The following is a 24,661-nucleotide window of genomic DNA, read 5'->3' as shown; positions in this document are numbered from 1 at the left end:
TGAGAGGACAGGTCATTGCAGATGTGAGAGGACAGGTCATTGTAGATGTGAGAGGACAGGTCATTGCAGATGTGAGAGGGAAGATTATTGCAGATGTGAGAGGACAGGTCATTGCAGATGTGAGGGGACAGGTCATTGCAGATGTGAGTGAGGTTATTGCAGATGTGAGAGGACAGGTCATTGCAGATGTGAGTGAGGTTATTGCAGATGTGAGAGGACAGGTCAATGCAGATGTGGGAGGACAGGTCATTGCAGATGTGAGAGGACAGGTCATTGCAGATCTGAGAGCACAGGTCAATGCAGATGTGGGAGGACAGGTCAATGCAGATGTGGGAGGACAGGTCATTGCAGATGTGAGAGGACAGGTCATTGCAGATGTGGGAGTGATGGTCATTGCAGATGTGGGAGGACAGGTTATTGCAGATGTGAGAGGACAGGTCAATGCAGATGTGGGAGGACAGATCAATGCAGATGTGAGAGGACAGGTCATTGCAGATGTGAGAGGACAGGTCAATGCAGAATAAGAGGGAAGTTCATTGCAGATGTGAGAGGTCAGGTCACTGCAGATGTGAGAGGGAATGTCATTGCAGATGTGAGAGGACAGGTCAATGCAGGTGTGAGAGGGAAGGTCAATGCAGATGTGAGAGGACAGGTCAATGCAGATGTGAGAGGGAAGGTCAGTGCAGATGTGAGAGGGAAGGTCATTGCAGATGTGAGAGGGAAGGTCATTGCAGATGTGAGAGGGAATGTCTTTGCAGATGTGAGAGGGAAGGTCATTGCAGATGTGAGAGGACAGGTCAATGCAGATGTGAGAGGACAGGTCAATGCAGATGTGAGAGGGAAGGTCATTGCAGATGTGAGAGGGAAGGTCATTGCAGATGTGAGAGGACAGGTCAATGCAGATGTGAGAGGACGGGTCAATGCAGATGTGAGAGGGAAGGTCATTGCAGATGTGAGAGGGAATATCATTGCAGATGTGAGAGGACAGGTCAATGCAGATGTGAGAGGACAGGTCATTGCAGATGTGAGAGGACAGGTCATTGCAGATGTGAGAAGACAGGTCATTGCAGATGTGAGAGGACAGGCCAATGCAGATGTGAGAGGACAGTTCAATGCAGATGTGAGAGGACAGGTCAATGCAGATGTGAGAGGGAAGGTCATTGCAGATGTGAGAGGGAATGTCATTGCAGATGTGAGAGGACAGGTCAATGCAGATGTGAGAGGACAGGTCATTGCCGATGTGAGAGGACAGGTCATTGCAGATGTGAGAAGACAGGTCATTGCAGATGTGAGAGGACAGGCCAATGCAGATGTGAGAGGACAGGTCAATGCAGATGTGTGAGGACAGGTCATTGCAGATGAGAGGGAAGGTCATTGCAGATGTGAGGGGACAGGTCATTGCAGATGTGAGAGGGCAGGTCAATGCAGATATGAGAGGACAGGTCATTGCAGATGAGAGGGAAGGTCATTGCAGATGTGAGAGGGAAGGTCATTGCAGATGAGAGGGAAGGTCATTGCAGATGTGAGAGGACAGGTCAATGCAGATATGAGAGGACAGGTCATTGCAGATGAGAGGGAAGGTCATTGCAGATGTGAGAGGGAAGGTCATTGCAGATGAGAGGGAAGGTTATTGCAGATGTGAGAGGACAGGTCATTGCAGATGTGAGAGGACAGGTCATTGCAGGTGTGAGAGGACAGGTCAATGCTGATGTGAGAGGACAGGTCATTGCAGATGAGAGGGAAGGTCATTGCAGATGAGAGGGAAGGTCATTGCAGATGTGAGGGGACAGGTCATTGCAGATGTGAGAGGACAGGTCAATGCAGATGTGAGAGGACAGGTCATTGCAGATGTGAGAGGACAGGTCATTGCAGGTGTGAGAGGACAGGTCATTGCAGATGAGAGGGAAGGTCATTGCAGATGTGAGAGGGAAGGTCATTGCAGATGTGAGTAGGAAGGTCAATGCAGATGTGAGAGGTCAGGTCATTGCAGATGTGAGAGGACAGGTCATTGCAGATGTGAGCGGGAATGTCATTGCAGATGTGAGAAGGAAGGTCAATGCAGATGTGAGAGGTCAGGTTATTGCAGATGTGAGAGGACAGGTCATTGCAGATGTGAGAGGACAGGTCATTGCAGATGTGAGAGGGAAGGTCATTGCAGATGTGGGAGGACAGGTCATTGCAGATGTGAGAGGGAATGTCAATGCAGATGTGAGAGGGAAGGTCAATGCAGATGTGAGAGGACGGGTCATTGCAGATGTGAGAGGACAGGTCATTGCAGATGTGAGAGGGAAGGTTATTGCAGATGTGAGAGGACATGTCATTGCAGATGTGAGAGGGAAGGTCATTGCAGATGTGAGAGGACAGGACATTGCAGATGTGAGAGGGAATGTCAATGCAGATGTGAGAGGGAAGGTCAATGCAGATGTGAGAGGACGGGTCATTGCAGATGTGAGAGGACAGGTCATTGCAGATGTGAGAGGGAAGGTTATTGCAGATGTGAGAGGACATGTCATTGCAGATGTGAGAGGGAAGGTAATTGCAGATGTGAGAGGACAGGACATTGCAGATGTGAGAGGGAAGGTTATTGCAGATGTGAGAGGACAGGTCAATGCAGATGTGAGAGGGAATATCAATGCAGATGTGAGAGGGAAGGTCAATGCAGATGTGAGAGGACAGGTCAATGCAGATGTGAGAGGGAAGGTCAATGCAGATGTGAGAGGACAGGTCATTGCAGATGTGAGAGGGAATGCCAATGCAGATGTGAGAGGGAAGGTCAATGCAGATGTGAGAGGACAGGTCAATGCAGATGTGAGAGGGAAGGTCAATGCAGATGTGAGAGGAGAGGTCAATGCAGATGTGAGAGGGAAGGTCAATGCAGATGTGAGAGGACCAGTCAATGCAGATGTGAGAGGGAAGGTCAATGCAGTTGTGAGAGGACAGGTCAATGCAGATGTGAGAGGACAGCTCAATGCAGATGTGAGAGGACAGGTCATTGCAGATGTGAGAGGGAATGTCAATGCGGATGTGAGAGGGAAGGTCAATGCAGATGTGAGAGGACAGGTCAATGCAGATGTGAGAGGACAGGTCATTGCAGATGTGAGAGGACAGGTCATTGCAGATGTGAGGGGACAGGTCATTGCAGATGTGAGAGGACAGGTCATTGCAGATGTGAGAGGACAGGTCATTGCAGATGTGAGAGGACAGGTCATTGCAAATGTGAGAGGACAGGTCATTGCAGATGTGAGAGGGAAGGTCAATGCAGATGTGAGAGGGAAGGTCATTGCAGATGTGAGAGGGAAGGTCATTGCAGATGTGAGAAGACAGGTCAATGCAGATGTGAGAGGATAGGTCGTTGCAGATGTGAGAGGACAGGTCATTGCAGATGTGAAAGGACAGGTCATTGCAGATGTGAGAGGACAGGTCATTGCAGATGTGAGAGGACAGATCATTGCAGATGTGAGGGGACAGGTCATTGCAGGTGTTAGAGGACAGGTCATTGCAGATGTGAGAGGACAGGTTATTGCAGATGTGAGAGGACAGGTCATTGCAGATGTGAGAGGACAGGTCATTGCAGATGTGAGAGGACAGGTCATTGCAGATGTGAGAGGGAAGGTCAATGCAGATGTGAGAGGACAGGTCATTGCAGATGTGAGAGGACAGGTCATTGCAGAAGAGAGGGAAGGTCATTGCAGATGTGAGAGGACAGGTCATTGCAGATGTGAGAGGACAGGTCATTGCAGATGTGAGAGGGAAGGTCAATGCAGATGTGAGAGGACAGGTCATTGCAGATGTGAGAGGACAGGTCATTGCAGATGTGAGAGGACAGGTCATTGCAGAAGAGAGGGAAGGTCATTGCAGATGTGAGAGGACAGGTCATTGCAGATGTGAGAGGACAGGTCATTGCAGATGTGAGAGGACAGGTCATTGCAGATGTCAGAGGACAGGTCATTGCAGATGTGAGAGGACAGGTCATTGCAGATGTGAGAGGACAGGTCATTGCAGATGAGAGGGAAGGTCATTGCAGATGTGAGAGGGAAGGTCATTGCAGATGTGAGAGGACAGGTCATTGCAGATGTGAGAGGACAGGTCATTGCAGATGAGAGGGAAGGTCACTGCAGATGTGAGAGGACAGGTCATTGCAGATGTGAGAGGACAGGTCATTGCAGATGAGAGGGAAGGTCATTGTAGACGTGAGAGGGAAGGTCATTGCAGATGTGAGAAGGAAGGTCAATGCAGATGTGAGAGGTCAGGTCATTGCAGATGTGAGAGGACAGGTCATTGCAGATGTGACAGGGAAGGTCATTGCAGATGTGAGAGGACAGGTCATTGCAGATGTGAGAGGGAATGTCATTGCAGATGTGAGAAGGAAGGTCAATGCAGATGTGAGAGGTCAGGTCATTGCAGATGTGAGAGGACAGGTCATTGCAGATGTCAGAGGACAGGTCATTGCAGATGTCAGAGGACAGGTCATTGCAGATGTGAGAGGGAAGGTTATTGCAGATGTGAGAGGACAGGTCAATGCAGATGTGAGAGGGAATATCAATGCAGATGTGAGGGGACAGGTCATTGCAGATGTGAGAGGACAGGTCATTGCAGATGTGAGATGACAGGTCATTGCAGATGTGAGAGGACAGGTCATTGCAGATGTTAGAGGGAAGGTTATTGCAGATGTGAGAGGACAGGTCATTGCAGATGTGAGAGGACAGGTCATTGCAGATGTGAGAGGGAATGTCATTGCAGATGTGAGAGGACAGGTCAATGCAGATGTGAGAGGAAAGGTCATTGCAGATTTGAGAGGACAGGTCATTGCAGATGTGAGAGGACAGGTCAATGCAGATGTGAGAGGGAATGTCATTGCAGATGTGAGAGGACAGGTCATTGCAGATGTGAGAGGGAAGGTCATTGCAGATGTGAGAGGACAGGTCAATGCAGATGTGAGAGGACAGGTCATTGCAGATGAGAGGGAAGATCATTGCAGATGAGAGGGGACAGGTCAATGCTGATCATTACAACCTTGGTCCAAACATGCACAAAGGAGCTGAATTCCAGAGGTGAGGTGAGAGTGACTGCCCTTGACATTAAGGCAGCATTTGACCGAGTGTGGCATCAAGGGGCTCTAGTAAAACTGACGTCAATGGGAATCGAGGGAAAACTCTCCTAGGCTAGCACAAAGGAAGATGGTTGTGTTGATTGAAGGTCAATCATCACTGCCCCAGGACATCGCTGCACGAGTTCCTCAGGGCAGTGTCCTAGTCCCAACCATCTTCAGCTGCTTCATCAATGACCTTCTCTCCAACATAAGGTTAGAAATGGGGATGTTCGCTGATGATTGCACAGTGTTTAGCGCCATTCACAGCTTCTCAGATAATGAAGCATTCCATGTCTGAACGCAACAAGACCTGGATGACATTCAGGCTTGGGCTGATAAGTGGCAGGTAACATTCACGCCACAGAAGTGCCAGGCAATGACTATCTCCAACAAGCGAGAGTCTAACCACCGCCCCTTGACATTCAACGGTATTGCCATTGCTGAATCCCCCACCATCAACATCCTGGAGGTTCACCATTGACCAGAAACTTAACTGGACCAGCCACATAAATACTGTGGCTACAAGAGCAAGTCAGAGGCTGAGTATTCTGCGGTGAGTGTCTCACCTCTTGACTCCCCAAGCCCTTTCCACCATCTACAAGGCACAAGTAAGGAGTGTGATGGAATACTCTCCACTTGCCTGGATGAGTGCAACTCCAACAACACTCAAGAACTCGACACCATCCAGGACAAAGAAGCCCGCTTGATTGGCACCCCATCCACCACCTTAAACATTCACTCCCTCCATGTACCGTGGCTACAGTGTGTACCATCTACAAGATGCACTGCAGCAACTTGCCAAGGCTTCTTCGACAACACCTCCCAAACCCATGGCCTCTACCACCTAGAAGGACAAGGGCAGCAGGCGCATGGGAACACCACCACCTCCAAGTTCCCCTCCAAGTCTCACACCATCCTGACTTGGAAATATATCGCTGTTCCTTCATCGTCGCTGGGTCAAAATCCTGGAACTCCCTCCCTAACAGCACTGGGAGTACCCTCACCACACGGACTGCAGTGGTTTAAGAAGTCAGCTCGTCACCACCTTCTCAAGGGCAATTAGGGATGGGCAATAAAAACTGGCCTTGCCAGCGACACCCGCTACCCATAAACGAATCAAAAAAAAAGATGTGAGATAACAGGTCAATGCAGATGTGAGAGGTCAGATCATTGAACTCCTGGGGGTGACTATCCAACCAACTGCCTCGATTTTGGAAAGGGTATGATGGCCATCTCCCTTCCTCATGTCTCGTACCTGAAGGTTATTCCCACGTTTACTGCCGAGCAACTGATTGGACGGGATATCCCACGGCACTGCAAGATGGGATACAAACCCAGCACAGAACATCACTCTCCCCCAACCCCCACTCTGTGTCCCTCAGTCTCCCCCTTCACTGTGTCAGTCAGTCTCCCCCGTCACCGTGTCCTTCAGTCTCCCCCTCACCCTGTCCCTCAGTCTCCCCCCTCACCGTGTCCTTCAGTCTCCCCCCTCACCCTGTCCCTCAGTCTCTCCCCCCTCACCCTGTCCCTCAGTCTCCCCCCTCACCGTGTCCCACAGTCTCTCCCCCTCACACTGTCCCTCAGTCTCTCCCCCCTCACCGTGTCCCTCAGTCTCTCCCCCCTCACCCTGTCCCTCAGTCTCTCCCCCCTCACCCTGTCCCTCAGTCTCCCCCCTCACCCTGTCCCTCAGTCTCCCCCCTCACCCTGTCCCTCAGTCTCCCCCCTCACCCTGTCCCTCAGTCTCACCCATCACCCTGTCCCTCAGTCTCCCCCGTCACCCTGTCCCTCAGTCTCCCCCTCACCCTGTCCCTCAGTCTCCCCCCTCAACCTGTCCCTCAGTCTCCCCCCTCACCCTGTCCCTCAGTCTCTCTCCCCTCACCCTGTCCCTCAGTCTCCCCCCTCACCGTGTCCCTCAGTCGCCCCCATCACCCTGTCCCTCAGTCTCCCCCCTCACCCTGTCCCTCAGTCTCCCCCCTCACCCTGTCCCTCAGTCTCTCCCCCCTCACCCTGTCCCTCAGTCTCCCCCGTCACCCTGTCCCTCAGTCTCCCCCCTCACCCTGTCCCTCAGTCTCTCCCCCCTCACCCTGTCCCTCAGTCTCCCCGTCACCGTGTCCCTCAGTCTCCCCCCTCACCCTGTCCCTCAGTCTCTCCCCTCACCCTGTCCCTCAGTCTCTCCCCTCACCCTGTCCCTCAGTCTCTCCCCCTCACCCTGTCCCTCAGTCTCTCCCCCCTCACCGTGTCCCTCAGTCTCTCCCCCTCACCATGTCCCTCAGTCTCGCCCCTCACCCTGTCCCTCAGTCTCTCCCCCTCACCCCGTCCCTCAGTCTCTCCCCCCTCACACTGTCCCTCAGTCTCTCCCCCTCACCCTGTCCCTCAGTCTCTCCCCCTCACCCTGTCCCTCAGTCTCTCCCCCGTCACCCTGTCCCTCAGTCTCTCCCCCTCACCGTGTCCCTCAGTCTCCCCCCTCACCCTGTCCCTCAGTCTCTCCCCCCTCTCCCTGTCCCTCAGTCTCTCCCCCCTCACCCTGTCCCTCAGTCTCCCCCCTCACCCTGTCCCTCAGTCTCTCCCCCCTCACCCTGTCCCTCAGTCTCCCCCCTCACCGTGTCCCTCAGTCTCTCCCCCCTCACCCTGTCCCTCAGTCTCTCTCCCCTCACCGTGTCCCTCAGTCTCTCCCCCCTCACCGTGTCCCTCAGTCTCTCCCCCCTCACCGTGTCCCTCAGTCTCTCCCCCTCACCATGCCCCTCAGTCTCTCCCCTCACCCTGTCCCTCAGTCTCTCCCCCTCACCCTGTCCCTCCGTCTCTCCCCCTCACCGTGTCCCTCAGTCTCCCCCCTCACCCTGTCCCTCAGTCTCTCCCCTCACTATGTCCCTCAGTCTCTCCCCTTACGATGTCCCTCAGTCTCCCCCCTCACCATGTCCCTCAGTCTCTCTCCCCTCACCGTGTCCCTCAGTCTCTCCCCCCTCACCCTGTCCCTCAGTCTCTCCCCCCTCACCCTGTCCCTCAGTCTCCCCCTCACCGTGTCCCTCAGTCTCTCCCCCCTCACCCTGTCCCTCAGTCTCTCCCCCCTCACCCTGTCCCTCAGTCTCTGCCCCCTCACCGTGTCCCTCAGTCTCTCCCCCCTCACCGTGTCCCTCAGTCTCTCTCCCCTCACCCTGTCCCTCAGTCTCTCCCCCCTCACCCTGTCCCTCAGTCTCTCCCCCTCACCCTGTCCCTCAGTCTCTCTCCCCTCACCGTGTCCCTCAGTCTCTCTCCCCTCACCATGTCCCTCAGTCTCTCCCCCCTCACCCTGTCCCTCAGTCTCTCCCCTCACCCTGTCCCTCAGTCTCTCCCCCCTCATCCTGTCCCTCAGTCTCCCCCCTCACCGTGTCCCTCAGTCTCTCCCCCTCACCCTGTCCCTCAGTCTCTCCCCCTCACCCTGTCCCTCAGTCTCTCCCCCCTCACCGTGTCCCTCAGTCTCTCCCCCCCTCACCGTGTCCCTCAGTCTCTCTCCCCTCACCCTGTCCCTCAGTCTCTCCCCCCTCACCCTGTCCCTCAGTCTCTCTCCCCTCACCGTGTCCCTCAGTCTCTCCCCCTCACCCTGTCCCTCAGTCTCTCCCCCTCACCCTGTCCCTCAGTCTCTCCCCTCACCCTGTCCCTCAGTCTCTCCCCTCACCCTGTTCCTCAGTCTCTCCCCCCTCACCGTGTCCCTCAGTCTCTGCCCCCTCACCCTGTCCCTCAGTCTCTCTCCCCCTCACCCTGTCCCTCAGTCTCTCTCCCCTCACCGTGTCCCTCAGTCTCTCCCCCCTCACCGTGTCCCTCAGTCTCTCCCCCCTCACCGTGTCCCTCAGTCTCTCCCCCCTCACCGTGTCCTTCAGTCTCTCCCCCCTCACCGTGTCCCTCAGTCTCTCCCCCCTCACCCTGTCCCTCAGTCTCCCCCCTCACCCTGTCCCTCAGTCTCTCTCCCCTCACCCTGTCCCTCAGTCTCTGCCCCCTCACCGTGTCCCTCAGTCTCTCCCCCTCACCGTGTCCCTCAGTCTCTCCCCTCACCCTGTCCCTCAGTCTCTCCCCCTCACCCTGTCCCTCCGTCTCTCCCCCTCACCGTGTTCCTCAGTCTCCCCCCTCACCCTGTCCCTCAGTCTCTCCCCTCACCATGTCCCTCAGTCTCTCCCCTCACCATGTCCCTCAGTCTCTCCCCCTCACCCTGTCCCTCAGTCTCTCCCCCTCACCATGTCCCTCAGTCTCTCCCCTCACCATGTCCCTCAGTCTCTCCCCCTCACCCTGTCCCTCAGTCTCTCCCCTCACCATGTCCCTCAGTCTCTCCCCTCACCATGTCCCTCAGTCTCTCCCCCTCACCCTGTCCCTCAGTCTCTCCCCCCTCACCCTGTCCCTCAGTCTCCCCCTCACCCTGTCCCTCAGTCTCTCCCCTCACCACGTCCCTCAGTCTCTCCCCCTCACCCTGTCCCTCAGTCTCTCCCCCCTCACCCTGTCCCTCAGTCTCCCCCCTCACCGTGTCCCTCAGTCTCCCCCCTCACCATGTCCCTCAGTCTCTCTCCCCTCACCGTGTCCCTCAGTCTCTCCCCCCTCACCCTGTCCCTCAGTCTCTCCCCCCTCACCCTGTCCCTCAGTCTCTCCCCCCTCACCCTGTCCCTCAGTCTCCCCCCTCACCGTGTCCCTCAGTCTCCCCCCTCACCATGTCCCTCAGTCTCTCTCCCCTCACCGTGTCCCTCAGTCTCCCCCCTCACCATGTCCCTGAGTCTCTCTCCCCTCACCGTGTCCCTCAGTCTCTCCCCCCTCACCCTGTCCCTCAGTCTCTCTCCCCTCACCCTGTCCCTCAGTCTCCCCCCTCACCCTGTCCCTCAGTCTCTCCCCTCACCATGTCCCTCAGTCTCTCCCCCCTCACCCTGTCCCTCAGTCTCTCCCCTCACCCTGTCCCTCAGTCTCTCCCCCCTCACCCTGTCCCTCAGTCTCTCCCCCCTCACCCTTTCCCTCAGTCTCTCCCCCCTCACCCTGTCCCTCAGTCTCTCTCCCCTCACCCTGTCCCTCAGTCTCTCCCCTCACCCTGTCCCTCAGTCTCTCCCCCCTCACCGTGTCCCTCAGTCTCTCCCCCCTCACCGTGTCCCTCAGTCTCTCCCCCCTCACCCTGTCCCTCAGTCTCCCCCCTCACCCTGTCCCTCAGTCTCTCCCCCTCACCCTGTCCCTCAGTCTCCCCCCTCACCGTGTCCCTCAGTCTCTGCCCCCTCACCCTGTCCCTCAGTCTCTCTCCCCCTCACCCTGTCCCTCAGTCTCTCCCCCCTCACCGTGTCCCTCAGTCTCTCCCCCCTCACCGTGTCCCTCAGTCTCTCCCCCCTCACCGTGTCACTCAGTCTCTCTCTCCCTCACCGTGTCACTCAGTCTCTCCCCTCACCCTGTCCCTCAGTCTCTCTCCCCTCACCCTGTCCCTCAGTCTCTCCCCCCTCACCCTGTCCCTCAGTCTCTCCCCTCACCGTGTCCCTCAGTCTCTCCCCTCACCGTGTCCCTCAGTCTCTCCCCTCACCCTGTCCCTCAGTCTCTCCCCTCACCGTGTCCCTCAGTCTCTCCCTCACCCTGTCCCTCAGTCTCTGCCCCCTCACCCTGTCCCTCAGTCTCTCCCCCCTCACCGTGTCCCTCAGTCTCTGCCCCCTCACCCTGTCCCTCAGTCTCTCTCCCCCTCACCCTGTCCCTCAGTCTCTCTCCCCTCACCGTGTCCCTCAGTCTCTCCCCCCTCACCGTGTCCCTCAGTCTCTCCCCCCTCACCGTGTCACTCAGTCTCTCTCTCCCTCACCGTGTCACTCAGTCTCTCCCCTCACCCTGTCCCTCAGTCTCTCCCCTCACCCTGTCCCTCAGTCTCTCCCTTCACCCTATCCCTCAGTCTCTCTCCCCTCACCCTGTCCCTCAGTCTCTCCCCTCACCCTGTCCCTCAGTCTATCTCCCCTCACCCTGTCCCTCAGTCTCTCTCCTCTCCCCCGTGTCCCTCAGTCTCTCCCCCCTCACCGTGTCCCTCAGTCTCTCCCCCCTCACCCTGTCCCTCAGTCTCTCCCCTCACCCTGCCCCTCAGTCTCTCCCCCGTGTCCCTCAGTCTCTCCTTCGTGTCCCTCAGTCTCTCCCCCATGTCCCTCAGTCTCTCCCCCTCAACGTGTCCCTCAGTCTCTCCCCCGTGTCCCTCAGTCTCTCCCCCGTGTCCCTCAGCCTCTCCCCCGTGTCCCTCAGTCTCTCTCCCGTGTCCCTCAGTCTCTCCCCCCGTGTCCCTCAGTCTCTCCCCCCGTGTCCCTCAGTCTCTCCCCCGTGTCCCTCAGTCTCTCCCCCATGTCCCTCAATCTCTCCCCCGTGTCCCTCAGTCTCTCCCCCGTGTCCCTCAGTCTCTCCCCCGTGTCCCTCAGTCTCTCCCCCCCGTGTCCCTCAGTCTCTCCCCCGTGTCCCTCAGTCTCTCCACCGTATCCCTCACTCTCCCCCATGTCCCTCAGTCTCCCCATGTCCCTCAGTGTCCCCCATGTCCCTCTGTTTTTCCCCCTCACTGTGTCCCTCAGTCTCTCCCCATGTCCCTCAGTCTCTCCCCTCACCGTGTCCCTCACTCTCCCCATGACCCTCAGTCTCTCCCCTCACCGTGTCCCTAACTCTCTCCCCATGTCACTCACTCTCCCCCTCACTGTGTCCCTCACTCTCTCCACATGTCCCTCAGTCTCTCCCCCTTGTCCCTTACTCTCTCCCCATGTCCTTCAGTCTCCCCCTCACTGTGACCCTCAGTCTCTCCCCGTGTCCCTCAGTTTCTCCCCTCACCGTGTCCCTCACTCTCTCCCCATGTCCTTCACTCTCCCCCTCACTGTGTCCCTCACTCTCTCCCCATGTCCCTCACTCTCCTCCTCACTGTGTCCCTCACTCTCTCCCCATGTCCCTCAGTCTCTCCCCCATGTCCCTCAGTCTCTCCCCTGTGTCCCTCAGTCTCTCCCCATGTCCCTTGCTCTCCCCCTCACTGTGACCCTCAGTCTCTCCCCGTGTCACTCAGTTTCTCCCCTCACCGTGTCCCTCACTCTCTCCCCATGTCCTTCTGTCTCCCACTCACTGTGTCCCTCCGTCTCTCTGTTATTTTCTGACAGAGAGTGAAACACCCCTTTATTGTCACTCACCCCACAAGCCTCTCCTCGCTCCAGCCAGTGAGCCCCCGTAATACGTTATATGGGATTTCCGACTGAACAGCTGAGAGGAATCAATCGTCGGCCGTCCCAGGATGCTGGACTTCTGCCCGTGATCCTTCCCTTCGACAACCTGACCTTCGCTCAGGGAGCCGGGGGGAGGCTGTGGGACAGAGAAAGGTCAGAGTGACGATCCAAGAACATCACGCAAAGATCACAAAGCTGAAGCGGGAGTGGGCAATGGGAGGGCGCTGGGGACCAGGGTGGTGGGGAATTATTGGACAAAGTAGGAGGGGATTCCAGAACAAGTGATGATCGGAATGAGCTGGGTTTCTCACCTTCTCCGCCTGGTTCAGATTTCCTTCCTCACCATTTACCGCGTCTCTCGGTGATTAAAGGGGGCTCCATCACCGGGATTACCAGCATCGCAGGGGCTGTAGCAGTCGGCACAGACTCCATGGATTTTTAGATTATGAACATATACCCTTATTAAAAACTGGACAGGCTGTTGGGGGGGAAGCTGTGGAAAAACACTCAAGCTGAAGGTGGCTGATGTAACCAGGTTGCATTGGTATGGTAACGGACCATCCTTGGGAACAATGGCCCGAGGCCCACTCCCAAGTCATGAATAACGAGGCTGGCGACTCATTGTTTCTGAAGATGATGAACTCGTTAAGTTAAATCAGCTCGGAGATCAAAACGAGATCTAAACCATCCAAACCTGGGAGGAGGCCTGGAAACCATTTCCCTGAGGCCATGTGTCCATTAAAACCACAGACAGCGGTCTGTGCATTGGAGGGGTATATCAGAGAGCCATTTTGGATAGCGCTCTCTCTCCTGCCCTCCCCACAACGGAATGTCAAGAAGAGCAGAGCCTTGCTCTTCCAGCCGAGACGGACTTCAACTCAGATTGGGACTCGCATGCCGCAAGGCCGGTACGGAACCAAGTAGCTGAGACGTATGGGAGGAAGCTGCAAGCAAGATCAAGGGCACGGTGGCATAGTGGTTAGCACTGTTGCCTCACAGCGCCAGGGACCCGGGTTCAAATCCGGCCTCGGGTGACTGTCTGTGTGGAGTTTGCACATTCTCTCCGTGTTTGCGTGGGTTTCCTCCGGGTGCTCCGGTTTCCTCCCACAGTCCAAAGGGTTAGGTTGATTGACCATGATAAAAAAAAAAAATTGGCCCTTAGTATTAGGGGGGGATTAAATACGTGGGGTTACGGGGTTACGGGGATAGGGCTTGGGTGGGATGGCTGTCAGTGTAGGGACCGGGTGCTAGGGTTTGGATGATCAGCCATGATCTTGTTGAATGGCGGAGCATGCTCGAAGGGCCGAATGACCTACTCCTGCTCCTAGTTTCTATGTTTCTATCTAGGTGAGCATAGCCAAGCCTGCACACCCACAAGATCACTTAGCTGTGTGAGGGGGTGCCTGTATGTTCCTACCAAACCAGAGGGGGTTTAGCGTTGGAAGGGTCCTGTGATAGTTTAGTTCACGGGAGGGTGTTTTTAGGCCATGGTAAGTCAGCACGGCAGGGGCTTGTTGGACAAGTCAGGGTTGTACTGTTTTAAACTGTACTGTTGTGTTCACACTGCTCGTACTGTATGCGAGTGGAGTGGTTTTGCCAACCTTAATGAACACCGTACAGGTGAGCCCGAAAACGCTGTCCGTGTTCCAATCTGTCCTCAGTAATCCCTATTGTCCAGAACTTGTAGTAAGGGGGTTTGCGTGCTCGCTACAGGCGGGGCAAAACCACTTACAATAATTGGCGATTGCAGCAGGGCCTATAGGAAATTGGTCACCGCAGAAACTGGTTACAGGCAACAGAGGGGGGCAACAAATAGGGGGCTAGAGAGGGGACACGAGGAGGCAACAAAGAGGGGGGGCCAGTGAGGGGCAGCAGTACAGCAAAGCAGAGGGGCAACAAAGGGGGGCAAGAGAGGTGTACGAGAGGGGCAACAGTGGTTGGAGAGGGGCAACAGAGGGGTAGGAAAGGGGTATAAGAGGATCAACAGAGGAGTATGCTCCTCTGGCAAACATCTATCACACTGTCTAACACTTGCTGTCTAATACTTGTACCTGTTCAGCCTCCTCCTTGACCTGCTCCAGGTCACTGGGTGGAAGTGTGATCAAAACGTAGAGACTAGAGTCCCGCAGGTCTGCACACGCCGCTCCACTCTCTCTCTTCATCCGTTTTTCACTTCCCCCAGGCCTGTACCTGTTGGACTGCATTCCTCCATCCTCGCCATCCGTGATGATGCAAGACTCACCTTAGCGAGAAAAAAAGAGTCAATTTTATTTAAACTTTGGATTAATTTCCTCTCCTGATTTCTAGCAGGTTCCAGAAGCATGTGCAGGACATTCACTGGAGTCGAGGTAGCTCCAGCAGGTCATTCACTGGAGCCGAGGTATCTCCAGCAGGACATTCACTGGAGTCGAGGTATCTCCAGCAGGACATTCACTGGAGTCGAGGTATCTCCAGCAGGACATTCACTGGAGTCGAGGTATCTCCAGCAGGACATTCACTGGAGTCGAGGTATCTCCAGCAGGACATTCACTGGAGTCGAGGTATCTCCAGCAGGACATTCACTGGAGTCGAGGTATCTCCAGCAGGACATTCACTGGAGTCGAGGTATCTCCAGCAGGACATTCACTGGAGTCGAGGTATCTCCAGCAGGACATTCACTGGAGTCGAGGTGTCTCCAGCAGGACATTCACTAGAGCTGAGGTATCTCCAGCAGGACATTCACTGGAGTCGAGGTATCTCCAGCAGGACATTCACTGGAGTCGAGGTATCTCCAGCAGGACATTCACTAGAGTTGAGGTATCTCTAGCAGGACATTCACTGGAGTCGAGGTATCTCCAAATCAGTAACTGGGGAAGACTCAGATTGGTGGGATCGCAGCCTCCTTACTGCCAGTTTGGAGGATTGCCTGAACCTGCAATGCCTGCTCCACTCAGGATGTACCAGGGCAGTGGGTTAGCAGTGTTTAATTATAACCACCTGTTGGCTGGGGACAATTCACCTGAGTTACACAAACCAGCAATGTTTGGAACAATTAGTCAGTCAGGGCGTAATGCAATTAGATACAATCAGAAAGAGTTAATGTACCAGAGGGAGGGGCTTCGATGGTGAGTTAATGTACCAGAGGGAGGGACTTCAATGGAGTGTTAATGTACCAGAGGGAGGGGCTTCGATGGAGAGTTAATGTACCAGAGGGAGGGGCTTCGATGGTGAGTTAATGTACCCGAGGGAGGGGCTTCAATGGAGTGTTAATGTACCAGAGGGAGGGGCTTCGATGGAGAGTTAATGTACCAGAGGGAGGGGCTTCGATGGAGAGTTAATGTACCAGAGGGCGGGGCTTCGATGAGAGAGTTAATGTATCAGAGGGAGGGGCTTCGATGGTGAGTTAATGTACCAGAGGGAGGGACTTCGATGGAGGGTTAATGTACCAGAGGGAGGGGCTTCGATGGGAGAGTTAATGTACCAGAGGGAGGGGCTTCAATGGAGAGTTAATGTACCAGAGGGAGGGGCTTCGATGAGAGAGTTAATGTACCAGAGGGAGGGGCTTCGATGGAGAGTTAATGTACCAGAGGAAGGGGCTTCGATGGAGAGTTAATGTACCAGAGGGCGGGGCTTCGATGAGAGAGTTAATGTATCAGAGGGAGGGGCTTCGATGGAGAGTTAATGTACCAGAGGGAGGGGCTTCGATGGGAGAGTTAATGTATCAGAGGGAGGGGCTTCGATGGAGAGTTAATGTACCAGAGGGAGGGGCTTCGATGAGAGAGTTAATGTACCAGAGGGAGGGGCTTCGATGGAGAGTTAATGTACCAGAGGGAGGGGCTTCGATGGAGAGTTAATGTACCAGAGGGAGGGGCTTCGATGAGAGAGTTAATGTACCAGAGGGAGGGGCTTCGATGGAGAGTTAATGTACCAGAGGGAGGGGCTTCGATGGAGAGTTAATGTACCAGAGGGAGGGGCTTCGATGGAGAGTTAATGTACCAGAGGGAGGGACTTCGATGAGAGAGTTAATGTACCAGAGGGAGGGGCTTCGATGGAGAGTTAATGTACCAGAGGGAGGGGCTTCGATGGAGAGCTGATGTACCAGAGGGAGGGGCTTCGATGGAGAGCTGATGTACCAGAGGGAGGGGCTTCGATGGAGAGTTAATGTACCAGAGGGAGGGGCTTCGATGGAGAGTTAATGTACCAGAGGGAGGGGCTTCGATGGAAGAGTTAATGTACCAGATGGATGGTCTTCGATGGAGAGTTAATGTACCAGAGGGAGGGGCTTCAATTGGAGGGTTAATGTACCAGAGGGAGGGGCTTCGATGGAGAATTAATGTACCAGAAGGAGGGGCTTCGATGGAGAGTCAATGTACCAGAGGGAGGGGCTTCGATGGAGAGTTAATGTACCAGAGGGAGGGGCTTCGATGGAGAGTTAATGTACCAGAGGGAGGGGCTTCAATGGGAGAGTTAATGTACCAGAGGGAGGGGCTTCAATGGGAGAGTTAATGTACCAGAGGGAGGGGCTTCGATGGAGAGCTGATGTACCAGAGGGAGGGGCTTCGATGGAGAGTTAATGTACCAGAGGGAGGGGCTTCGATGGAGAGTTAATGTACCAGAGGGAGGGGCTTCGATGGAAGAGTTAATGTACCAGATGGATGGTCTTCGATGGAGAGTTAATGTACCAGAGGGAGGGGCTTCAATTGGAGGGTTAATGTACCAGAGGGAGGGGCTTCGATGGAGAATTAATGTACCAGAAGGAGGGGCTTCGATGGAGAGTCAATGTACCAGAGGGAGGGGCTTCGATGGAGAGTTAATGTACCAGAGGGAGGGGCTTCGATGGAGAGTTAATGTACCAGAGGGAGGGGCTTCGATGGGAGTGTTAATGTCCCCGAGGGAGGGGCTTCGATGGGAGAGTTAATGTCCCCGAAGGAGGGGCTTCAATGGGAGAGTTAATGTACCAGAGGGTGGGGCTTCGATGGAGAGTTAATGTCCCCAAGGGAGGGGCTTCAATGGGAGAGTTAAAGTACCAGAGGGAGGGGCTTCGATGGAGAGTTAATGTACCAGAGGGAGGGGCTTCGATGGGAGAGTTAATGTACCAGAGGGAGGGGCTTCAATGGAGAGTTAATGTACCAGAGGGAGGGGCTTCGATGGGAGAGTTAATGTACCAGAGGGAGGGGCTTCGATGGGAGTGTTAATGTCCCCGAGGGAGGGGCTTCGATGGGAGAGTTAATGTCCCCGAGGGAGGGGCTTCAATGGGAGAGTTAATGTATCAGAGGGAGGGGCTTTAGTTAGGGAATTAGATTGAGAAATATTAAGGAATCCAGTTATATTTTTATATTTGCATATTTTTTACATTTTAGATTCGCTTCATCACCCAGCTCCCTTTTTATACCTTGCTAACCCAATCATGAATGCTCTCTGTGAAACCTCGGGACCATAATATTTAGCACACCCAGGGACATCTTAATAGGTACTGCTACCGAAAGTGGGCAAAGGGTCATGGAATGCAGATCCCTATGGAGCAGTGCAGCTAGAAACAGTACATATGGATTAAATTACTAGCCATGAGCAGTGAGGCCGGAGACCCAGTGAGTATTTTAACTCACTTTCGTGGGCTTTCTTTGCAGAGGCTGGTGTCGGGAGCAGTGAGACCAGAGACCCAGCGAGTATTTAAACTCACTTTCGCGGGCTTTCTTGACAGAGGCTGGTATCGGGAGCAGTGAGACCGGAGACCCAGTGAGTATTTAAACTCACTTTCGCGGGCTTTCTTTACAAAGGCTGGTGTCGGGAGCAGTGAGACTGGAGACCCAGTGAGTATTTAAACTCACTTTCGCGGGCTTTCTTTCACAGGCTGGTATCGGGAGCAATGAGACCGGAGACCCAGTGAGTATTTAAACTCACTTTCGCGGGCTTTCTTTCACAGGCTGGTATCGGGAGCAATGAGACCGGAGACCCAGTGAGTATTTAAATTCACTTTCGCAGGCTTTCTTCACAGAGGCTGGTGTCAGGAGCAGTGAGACCGGAGACCCAGTGAGTACTTAAACTCACTTTCGCAGGCTTTCTTTGCAGAGGCTGGTGTCGGGAGCAATGAGACCGGAGACCCAGTGAGTATTTAAACTCACTTTCGCGGGCTTTCTTTGCAGAGGCTGGTGTCGGGAGCAGTGAGACCAGAGACCCAGTGAGTATTTAAACTCACTTTCGCAGGCTTTCTTCACAGAGGCTGGTGTCGGGAGCAATGAGACCGGAGACCCAGTGAGTATTTAAACTCACTTTCGCAGGCTTTCTTTGCAGAGGCTGGTGTCGGGAGCAGTGAGACCGGAGACCCAGTGAATATTTAAACTCACTTTCGCAGGCTTTCTTTGCAGATGCTGGTGTCGGGAGCAGTGAGACCGGAGACCCAATGAGTATTTAAACTCACTTTCGCGGGCTTTCTTTGCAGAGGCTGGTGTCGGGAGCAGTGAGACCGGAGACCCAATGAGTATTTAAACTCACTTTTGCGGGCTTTCTTTGCAGAGGCTGGTGTCTGGAGCAGTGAGACCGGAGACCCAGTATTTAAACTCACTTTCGTGGGCTTTCTTTGCAGAGGCTGGTGTCGGGAGCAGCGAGACGAGCGACCCAATGAGTATTTAAACTCACTTTCGCGGGCTTTCTTACCAATCTCAGGCAGGCGGCGGCGTTCCAGAGCCACGTTATGATTCAAAACGTGATGCGGGCAGGAGGGAGCAGCTGATTGGGTGAGTACGGCCAGGGAGTATTTATACTAATCTATAGTTTGACAGTTAAGGTTCATAGTTTATAAAGTTTAGAAGGTCTTAATTTTTTTGTGGTTATAGTTTCCAGTGCTAGTAACCAAGGGCCCTTGAGTATATCACTTAATTGTAGTGTAATTGGTGGTATTGATTTGATTTAAGTTAATTTAAATGAATTGAAGGGTAAGTCATGGTGCTGTGGTATGCTCCTCCTGCACTATGTGGGAAATCAGGGACACTTCCTGTGTCTCTGACGACCATGTGTGCGGGAAGCGTATCCAGCCGCAGTTACTGGCAGACTGCATTGCAGCACTGGAGCTGCGAATGGATACGTACTGGAGCATTCGCGATGCTGAGGACGTCGTGGAAAGCACGTTTAGGGAGTTGGTCACACCGCAAGTAAAGGCTGCACAGGCAGGAAGGGAATGGGTGACCACCAGGCAGAGTAGTAGGCACAGGCAGGTAGTGCAGGGGTCCCCTGTGGCCATCCCCCTCTCAAACAGATATACCGCTTTGGGTATTGTTGGGGGGGATGGCTTATCGGGGGAAGACAGCAGCAGCCAACTTCCTGGCTCCGTGGGTGGTTCTGCTGCACAGGACAGGAGGAAAAAGAATGGGAGACATATAGTAATAGGGGATTCTATTGTAAGGGGAATAGATAGGTGTTTCTGCGGCCGCAAACGATACTCCAGGATGGTATGTTGCCTCCCTGGTGCAAGGGTCAAAGATGTCTCGGAGAGGCTGCAGAGCATTCTAGAGGGGGAGGGTGAGCAGCCAGTTGTCATGGTGCATATAGGTACCAATGATATAGGTAAAAACCAGGACGAGGTCCTAAAAGCTGAATATAGGGAGTTAGGAGGTAAATTAAAAAATAGGACCTCAAAGGTAGTAGTCTCAGGATTGCTACCAGTGCCACATGCTAGTCAGAGTAGAAATAGAAGGATATTTCAGATGAATACGTGGCTAGAGGAATGGTGCAAGGGGGAGGGATTCAAATTCCTGGGATATTGGAACCGGTTCTGGGGGAGGTGGGACCAGTACAAACTGGACGGTTTGCACCTGGGCAGGACCGGGACCGATGTCCTACGGGGAGTGTTTGCTAGTGCTGTTGGGGAGGGTTTAAACTAAAATGGCAGGGGGTTGGGAACTTGTGCAGGGAGACAGAGGAATGGGAAACAAGGATAGAAACAAAAGACAGGAAGGAGAAAAGCAAAAGTGGCAGGCAGAGAAGTCAAGGTTTTAAATCAAACATGGCCACAGTAAATAATAATTCTAATAGGTCTAAGAGCGTTAAAAAAACAAGCCTGAAGACTTTGTGTCTTAATGCGAGGAGCATTCGTAATAAGGTGGATGAATTAGCTGCGCAAATAGATGTAAATGGATATGATATGGTTGGGATTACGGAAACATGGCTCCAGGGTGACCAAGGCTGGGAACTCAACATCCAAGGGTATTCAATATTCAGGAAAGACAGGGAAAAAGGAAAAGGAGGTGGGGCAGCATTGCGGGTTAAAGAGGAGGTTAACACAATAGTAAGGAAGGATATTAGCTCTGATGATGTGGAATCTGTATGGGTAGAGCTGAGAAATACCAAGGGGCAGAAAACATTAGTGGGAGTTGTATACAGACCCCCAAACAGTAATGCCGAGGTTGGGGATGGCATTAAACGGGAAATTAGAGATGCGTGCAATAAGGGCACAGCAGTTATCATGGGTGACTTTAATCTACATATCGATTGGGCTAACCAAATTAGTAACAATGCTGTGGAGGAGGAATTCCTGGAGTGTATACGGGATGGTTTCCTGGACCAATATGTTGAGGAACCAACTAGAGACCAGGCCATCTTAGACAGGGTATTTATGTAATGAGAAAGGATTAATTAGCAATCTTGTTGTGCGAGGCCCCTTGGGGCGGAGCGATCATAATATGATAGAATTCTTCATTAAGATGGAGAGTGAAGTAGTTGACTCAGAGACTAGGGTCCTGAATTTAAATAAAGGAAACTACGATGGTATGAGGCGCGAGTTGGGTAGGATGGATTGGGGAGTGTTACTTAAAGGGTTGGCGGTGGATAGGCAATGGCAAACATTTAAAGACCGCATGGATGAACTACAGAATTTGTTCATCCCTGTTTGGCATAAAAATAAAACAAAAAAGGTGACTCAACCGTAGCTAACAAGGGAAATTAGGGATAGCATAAGATCCAAGGAGAAGACATATAAATTGGCCAGAAAAAGCAGCAAACCCGAGGATTGGCAGCAGTTTAGGATTCAGCAAAGGAGGACAACAGGATTAATTAAGAGGGGGAAAATAGAGTATGAGAGTAAGCTTTCAGGGAACATAAAAACTGACTGTAAAAACTTCTATAGATATGTGAAGAGAAAAAGATTGGTGAAGTTAAGTGTAGGTCCCTTGCAGTCAGAATCAGGGGAATTTATATGGGGAACAAAGAAATGGCAGACCAATTAAATACATACTTTGGTTCTGTCTTCACAAAGGAGGACACAAATAACCTCCCAGAGATGTCGGGCAACATAGGGTCTAATGAGAGGGAGGAACTGAATGAAATCAGTATTTGTAGGGAAATGGTGTTAGGGAAATTGACGGGATTGAAGGCCGATAAATCCCCAAGGCCTGATAATCTACATCCTAGGGTACGTAAGGAAGTGGCCCTAGAAATAGTAGATGCATTGCTGGTCATCTTCCAAAATTCTATAGATTCTGGAACAGTTCCCATGGATTGGAGGGTAGCTAATGTAACCCCACTATTTAAAAAAGGTGGTAGAGAGAAAACGGGGAATTACAGACCGGTAAGCCTGACATTGGTAGTGGGGAAAATGCTAGAGTCCATTATAAAAGGTGTAATAGCAGAGCACTTGGAAAACAGTGACAGGATCAGACAAAGTCAACATGGATTTACAAAATGTAAATCACGTTTGACTAATCTACTGGAATTTTTTGAGGATGTAACTGGTAGAGTAGATAGGGGAGAACCAGTGGATGTGGTGTATTTGGGCTTACAGAAGGCTTTCGATAAGGTCCCACATAGGAGATCAGCGTGTAAAGTTAAAGCACGTGGGATTGGGGGCAAGGTATTGACTTGGATAGAGAGCTGGTTGGCAGACAGGGAGCAAAGAGTTGGAATAAACAGCTCTTTTTCCGAGTGGCAGGCAGTGACCAGCGGGGTACTGCAGGGATCGGTGCTAGGACCCCAGCTATTCACAATATATATTAATGATCTAGACGAGGGAACTAGATGTAATATCCCCAAGTTTGCAGAAGACACAAAGCTGGGTGGGCGTGTGTGCTGTGAGGAGGATGCCGAGAAACTCCAGTATGATTTGGACAGGTTGGGTGATTGGACAGATGTATGGCAGATGCAATATATTGTGGATAAATGCGAGGTTATCCACTTTGGTGGCAGAAACAGGAAGGCAGATTATTATCTGAATGGCAATAGATTGGGAGAAGGGGAAGTGCAACGAGACCTGGGTGTCCTTGTGCACCAGTCGCTGAAGGTAAGCATGCAGGTGTAGCAGGCGGTTAAGAAGGCAAATGGTACGTTGGCCTTTGTAGCGAGAGGATTCGAGTACAGGAACAAGGATGTCTTGCTGCAGTTGTACAGGGCCTTGGTGAAACCACACCTTGAGTATTGTGTGCAGTTTTGGTCGCCTTATCTGAGGAAGGATGTTCTTGCCATGGAGGGAGTGCAGCGAAGATTCACCAGACTGATACCTGGGATGGCAGGAATGACGTAAGAGGAGAGATTGGGTCGATTGGGCTTGTACTTGCTGGAGTTTAGAAGAATGAGAGGGGATCTCATTGAAACTTATAAAATTCTAACAGGACTAGACAGACTAGATGCAGGAAGGATGTTCCCGATGGTCGGGGAGTCCAGAACCAGGGGTCACAGTCTAAAGATAAGGGGTAAGCCATTTAGGACAGAGATGAGGAGGAATTTCTTCACCCAGAGAGTGGTGAACCTATGGAATTCTCTACCACAGAAGGCAGTTGAGGCCAATTCATTAAATATATTCAAGAAGGAGTTAGATATATTGCTTAAGGCTAAAGGGATCAAGGGATATGGGGAGAAGGCAGGGACAGGGAACTGAGTTTGGATGATCAGCCATGATCTCATTGAATGGCGGAGCAGGCTCGAGGGGCCGAATGGCCTGCTCCTATCTTCTATGTTTCTATGGTTTGGGAGATATATGGGGGTTGAGCTGGAATGTGTGTATCTTCAGTGGCAAAGCATCAGTTATAATGCTGGTCGTGAGTATGTGTGACATTAATAAATGGTGATGTTTGACTCAGGACTCCATCCTTGGAACACCGGTCCAAGGCTGCAGCTTGTGTCTATACTACTACGCAGTTGACAGTGCGAACAGTGTGGGTTAGTGTAGAGGCCCAACTCCTGTGACAGGTTTTGCATCAACACAGTTGACTGTTGGTCTATTGGGCCACAGAATCTGCTCTGAGATACAGACTGGCTCAAACTTGGCAGTGATTGGTGTTCCGTACCTGGATCAAGAACTGCTTCCTCTTCATCTTCCTCCTCCAAACACGGCCAGGTCTGGTAGAGGTGAGCAAATGGAAGGCAGGGAAGGACCTGGTAGGGTCTGGGCACCTCAGATAGATCGCATTTAGTCTGCTGGTGAAGCAGTGAGTTTAGGGAAGTGCCTCGGAGCAGGTTCGGGTCACAGATAAAACCTGTAGAGAAAAAAAAAAATTCCTTTTAAAGTTGGGGCCTGTACAACACAGACTGACAGGCAGTTCAGGGCCTGTACAGCACAGAGTGAAACTATACCCCATTGAACTCCCCACCCTTTCACACACGGACACTGTACCCCATCCAACTCCCCACCCTCACACACACACTGTACCCCATCCAACTCCCCACCCTCACACACACACACTGTACCCCATCCAACTCCCCACCCTCACACACACACTGTACCCCATCCAACTCCCCACCCTCACACACACACTGTACCCCATCCAACTCCCCACCCTCACACACACACTGTACCCCATCCAACTCCCCACCCCCTCACACACACTGTACCCCAACCAACTCCCCACCCTCACACACACACTGTACCCCATTGAACTCCCCACCCTCACACACACACTGTACCCCATTGAACTCCCCACCCTCACACACACACTGTACCCCATCCAACTCCCCACCCTCACACACACACTGTACCCCATCCAACTCCCCACCCCCTCACACACACTGTACCCCATCCAACTCCCCACCCTCACACACACACTGTACCCCATCCAACTCCCCACCCTCACACACACACTGTACCCCATTGAACTCCCCACCCTCACACACACACTGTACCCCATTGAACTCCCCACCCTCACACACACACTGTACCCCATCCAACTCCCCACCCTCACACACACACTGTACCCCATCCAACTCCCCACCCCCTCACACACACTGTACCCCATCCAACTCCCCACCCTCACATACACACTGTACCCCATTGAACTCCCCACCCTCACACACACACTGTACCCCATTGAACTCCCCACCCTCACACACACACTGTACCCCATCCAACTCCCCACCCCCTCACACACACTGTACCCCATCCAACTCCCCACCCCCTCACACGGACACTGTACCCCATCCAACTCCCCACCCTCACACACACACACTGTACCCCATCCAACTC

At 53.1% G+C, this 24,661-nt stretch overlaps 1 protein-coding gene across 2 annotated transcripts in view; it reads right to left on the bottom strand.

The window, feature by feature from the left end:
- LOC147120054 (uncharacterized) overlaps positions 1-24,661 on the bottom strand; it is a 210,655-nt gene that overhangs the window by 163,498 nt on the left and 22,496 nt on the right. For both annotated transcript variants that reach the window (XM_085985571.1, XM_085985572.1), the window contains exons 4-6: positions 23,490-23,678; positions 14,292-14,482; positions 12,208-12,376 (exon numbers count right to left, since the gene is read on the bottom strand). In XM_085985571.1, the coding sequence (XP_085841697.1) occupies positions 12,208-12,376; positions 14,292-14,482; positions 23,490-23,678 (549 nt within the window). The remainder of the gene's footprint in view (positions 1-12,207; positions 12,377-14,291; positions 14,483-23,489; positions 23,679-24,661) is intronic.

This window comes from Somniosus microcephalus, chromosome 4 (assembly GCF_052327205.1).
Source record: "Somniosus microcephalus isolate GS21.2 chromosome 4, FLI_Smic_1.0, whole genome shotgun sequence".
In the NCBI taxonomy this organism is placed as follows: domain Eukaryota; kingdom Metazoa; phylum Chordata; class Chondrichthyes; order Squaliformes; family Somniosidae; genus Somniosus; species Somniosus microcephalus.
Note: the sequence above shows the minus strand (reverse complement) of the source record. Positions and strands in the feature narration are given on the sequence as shown.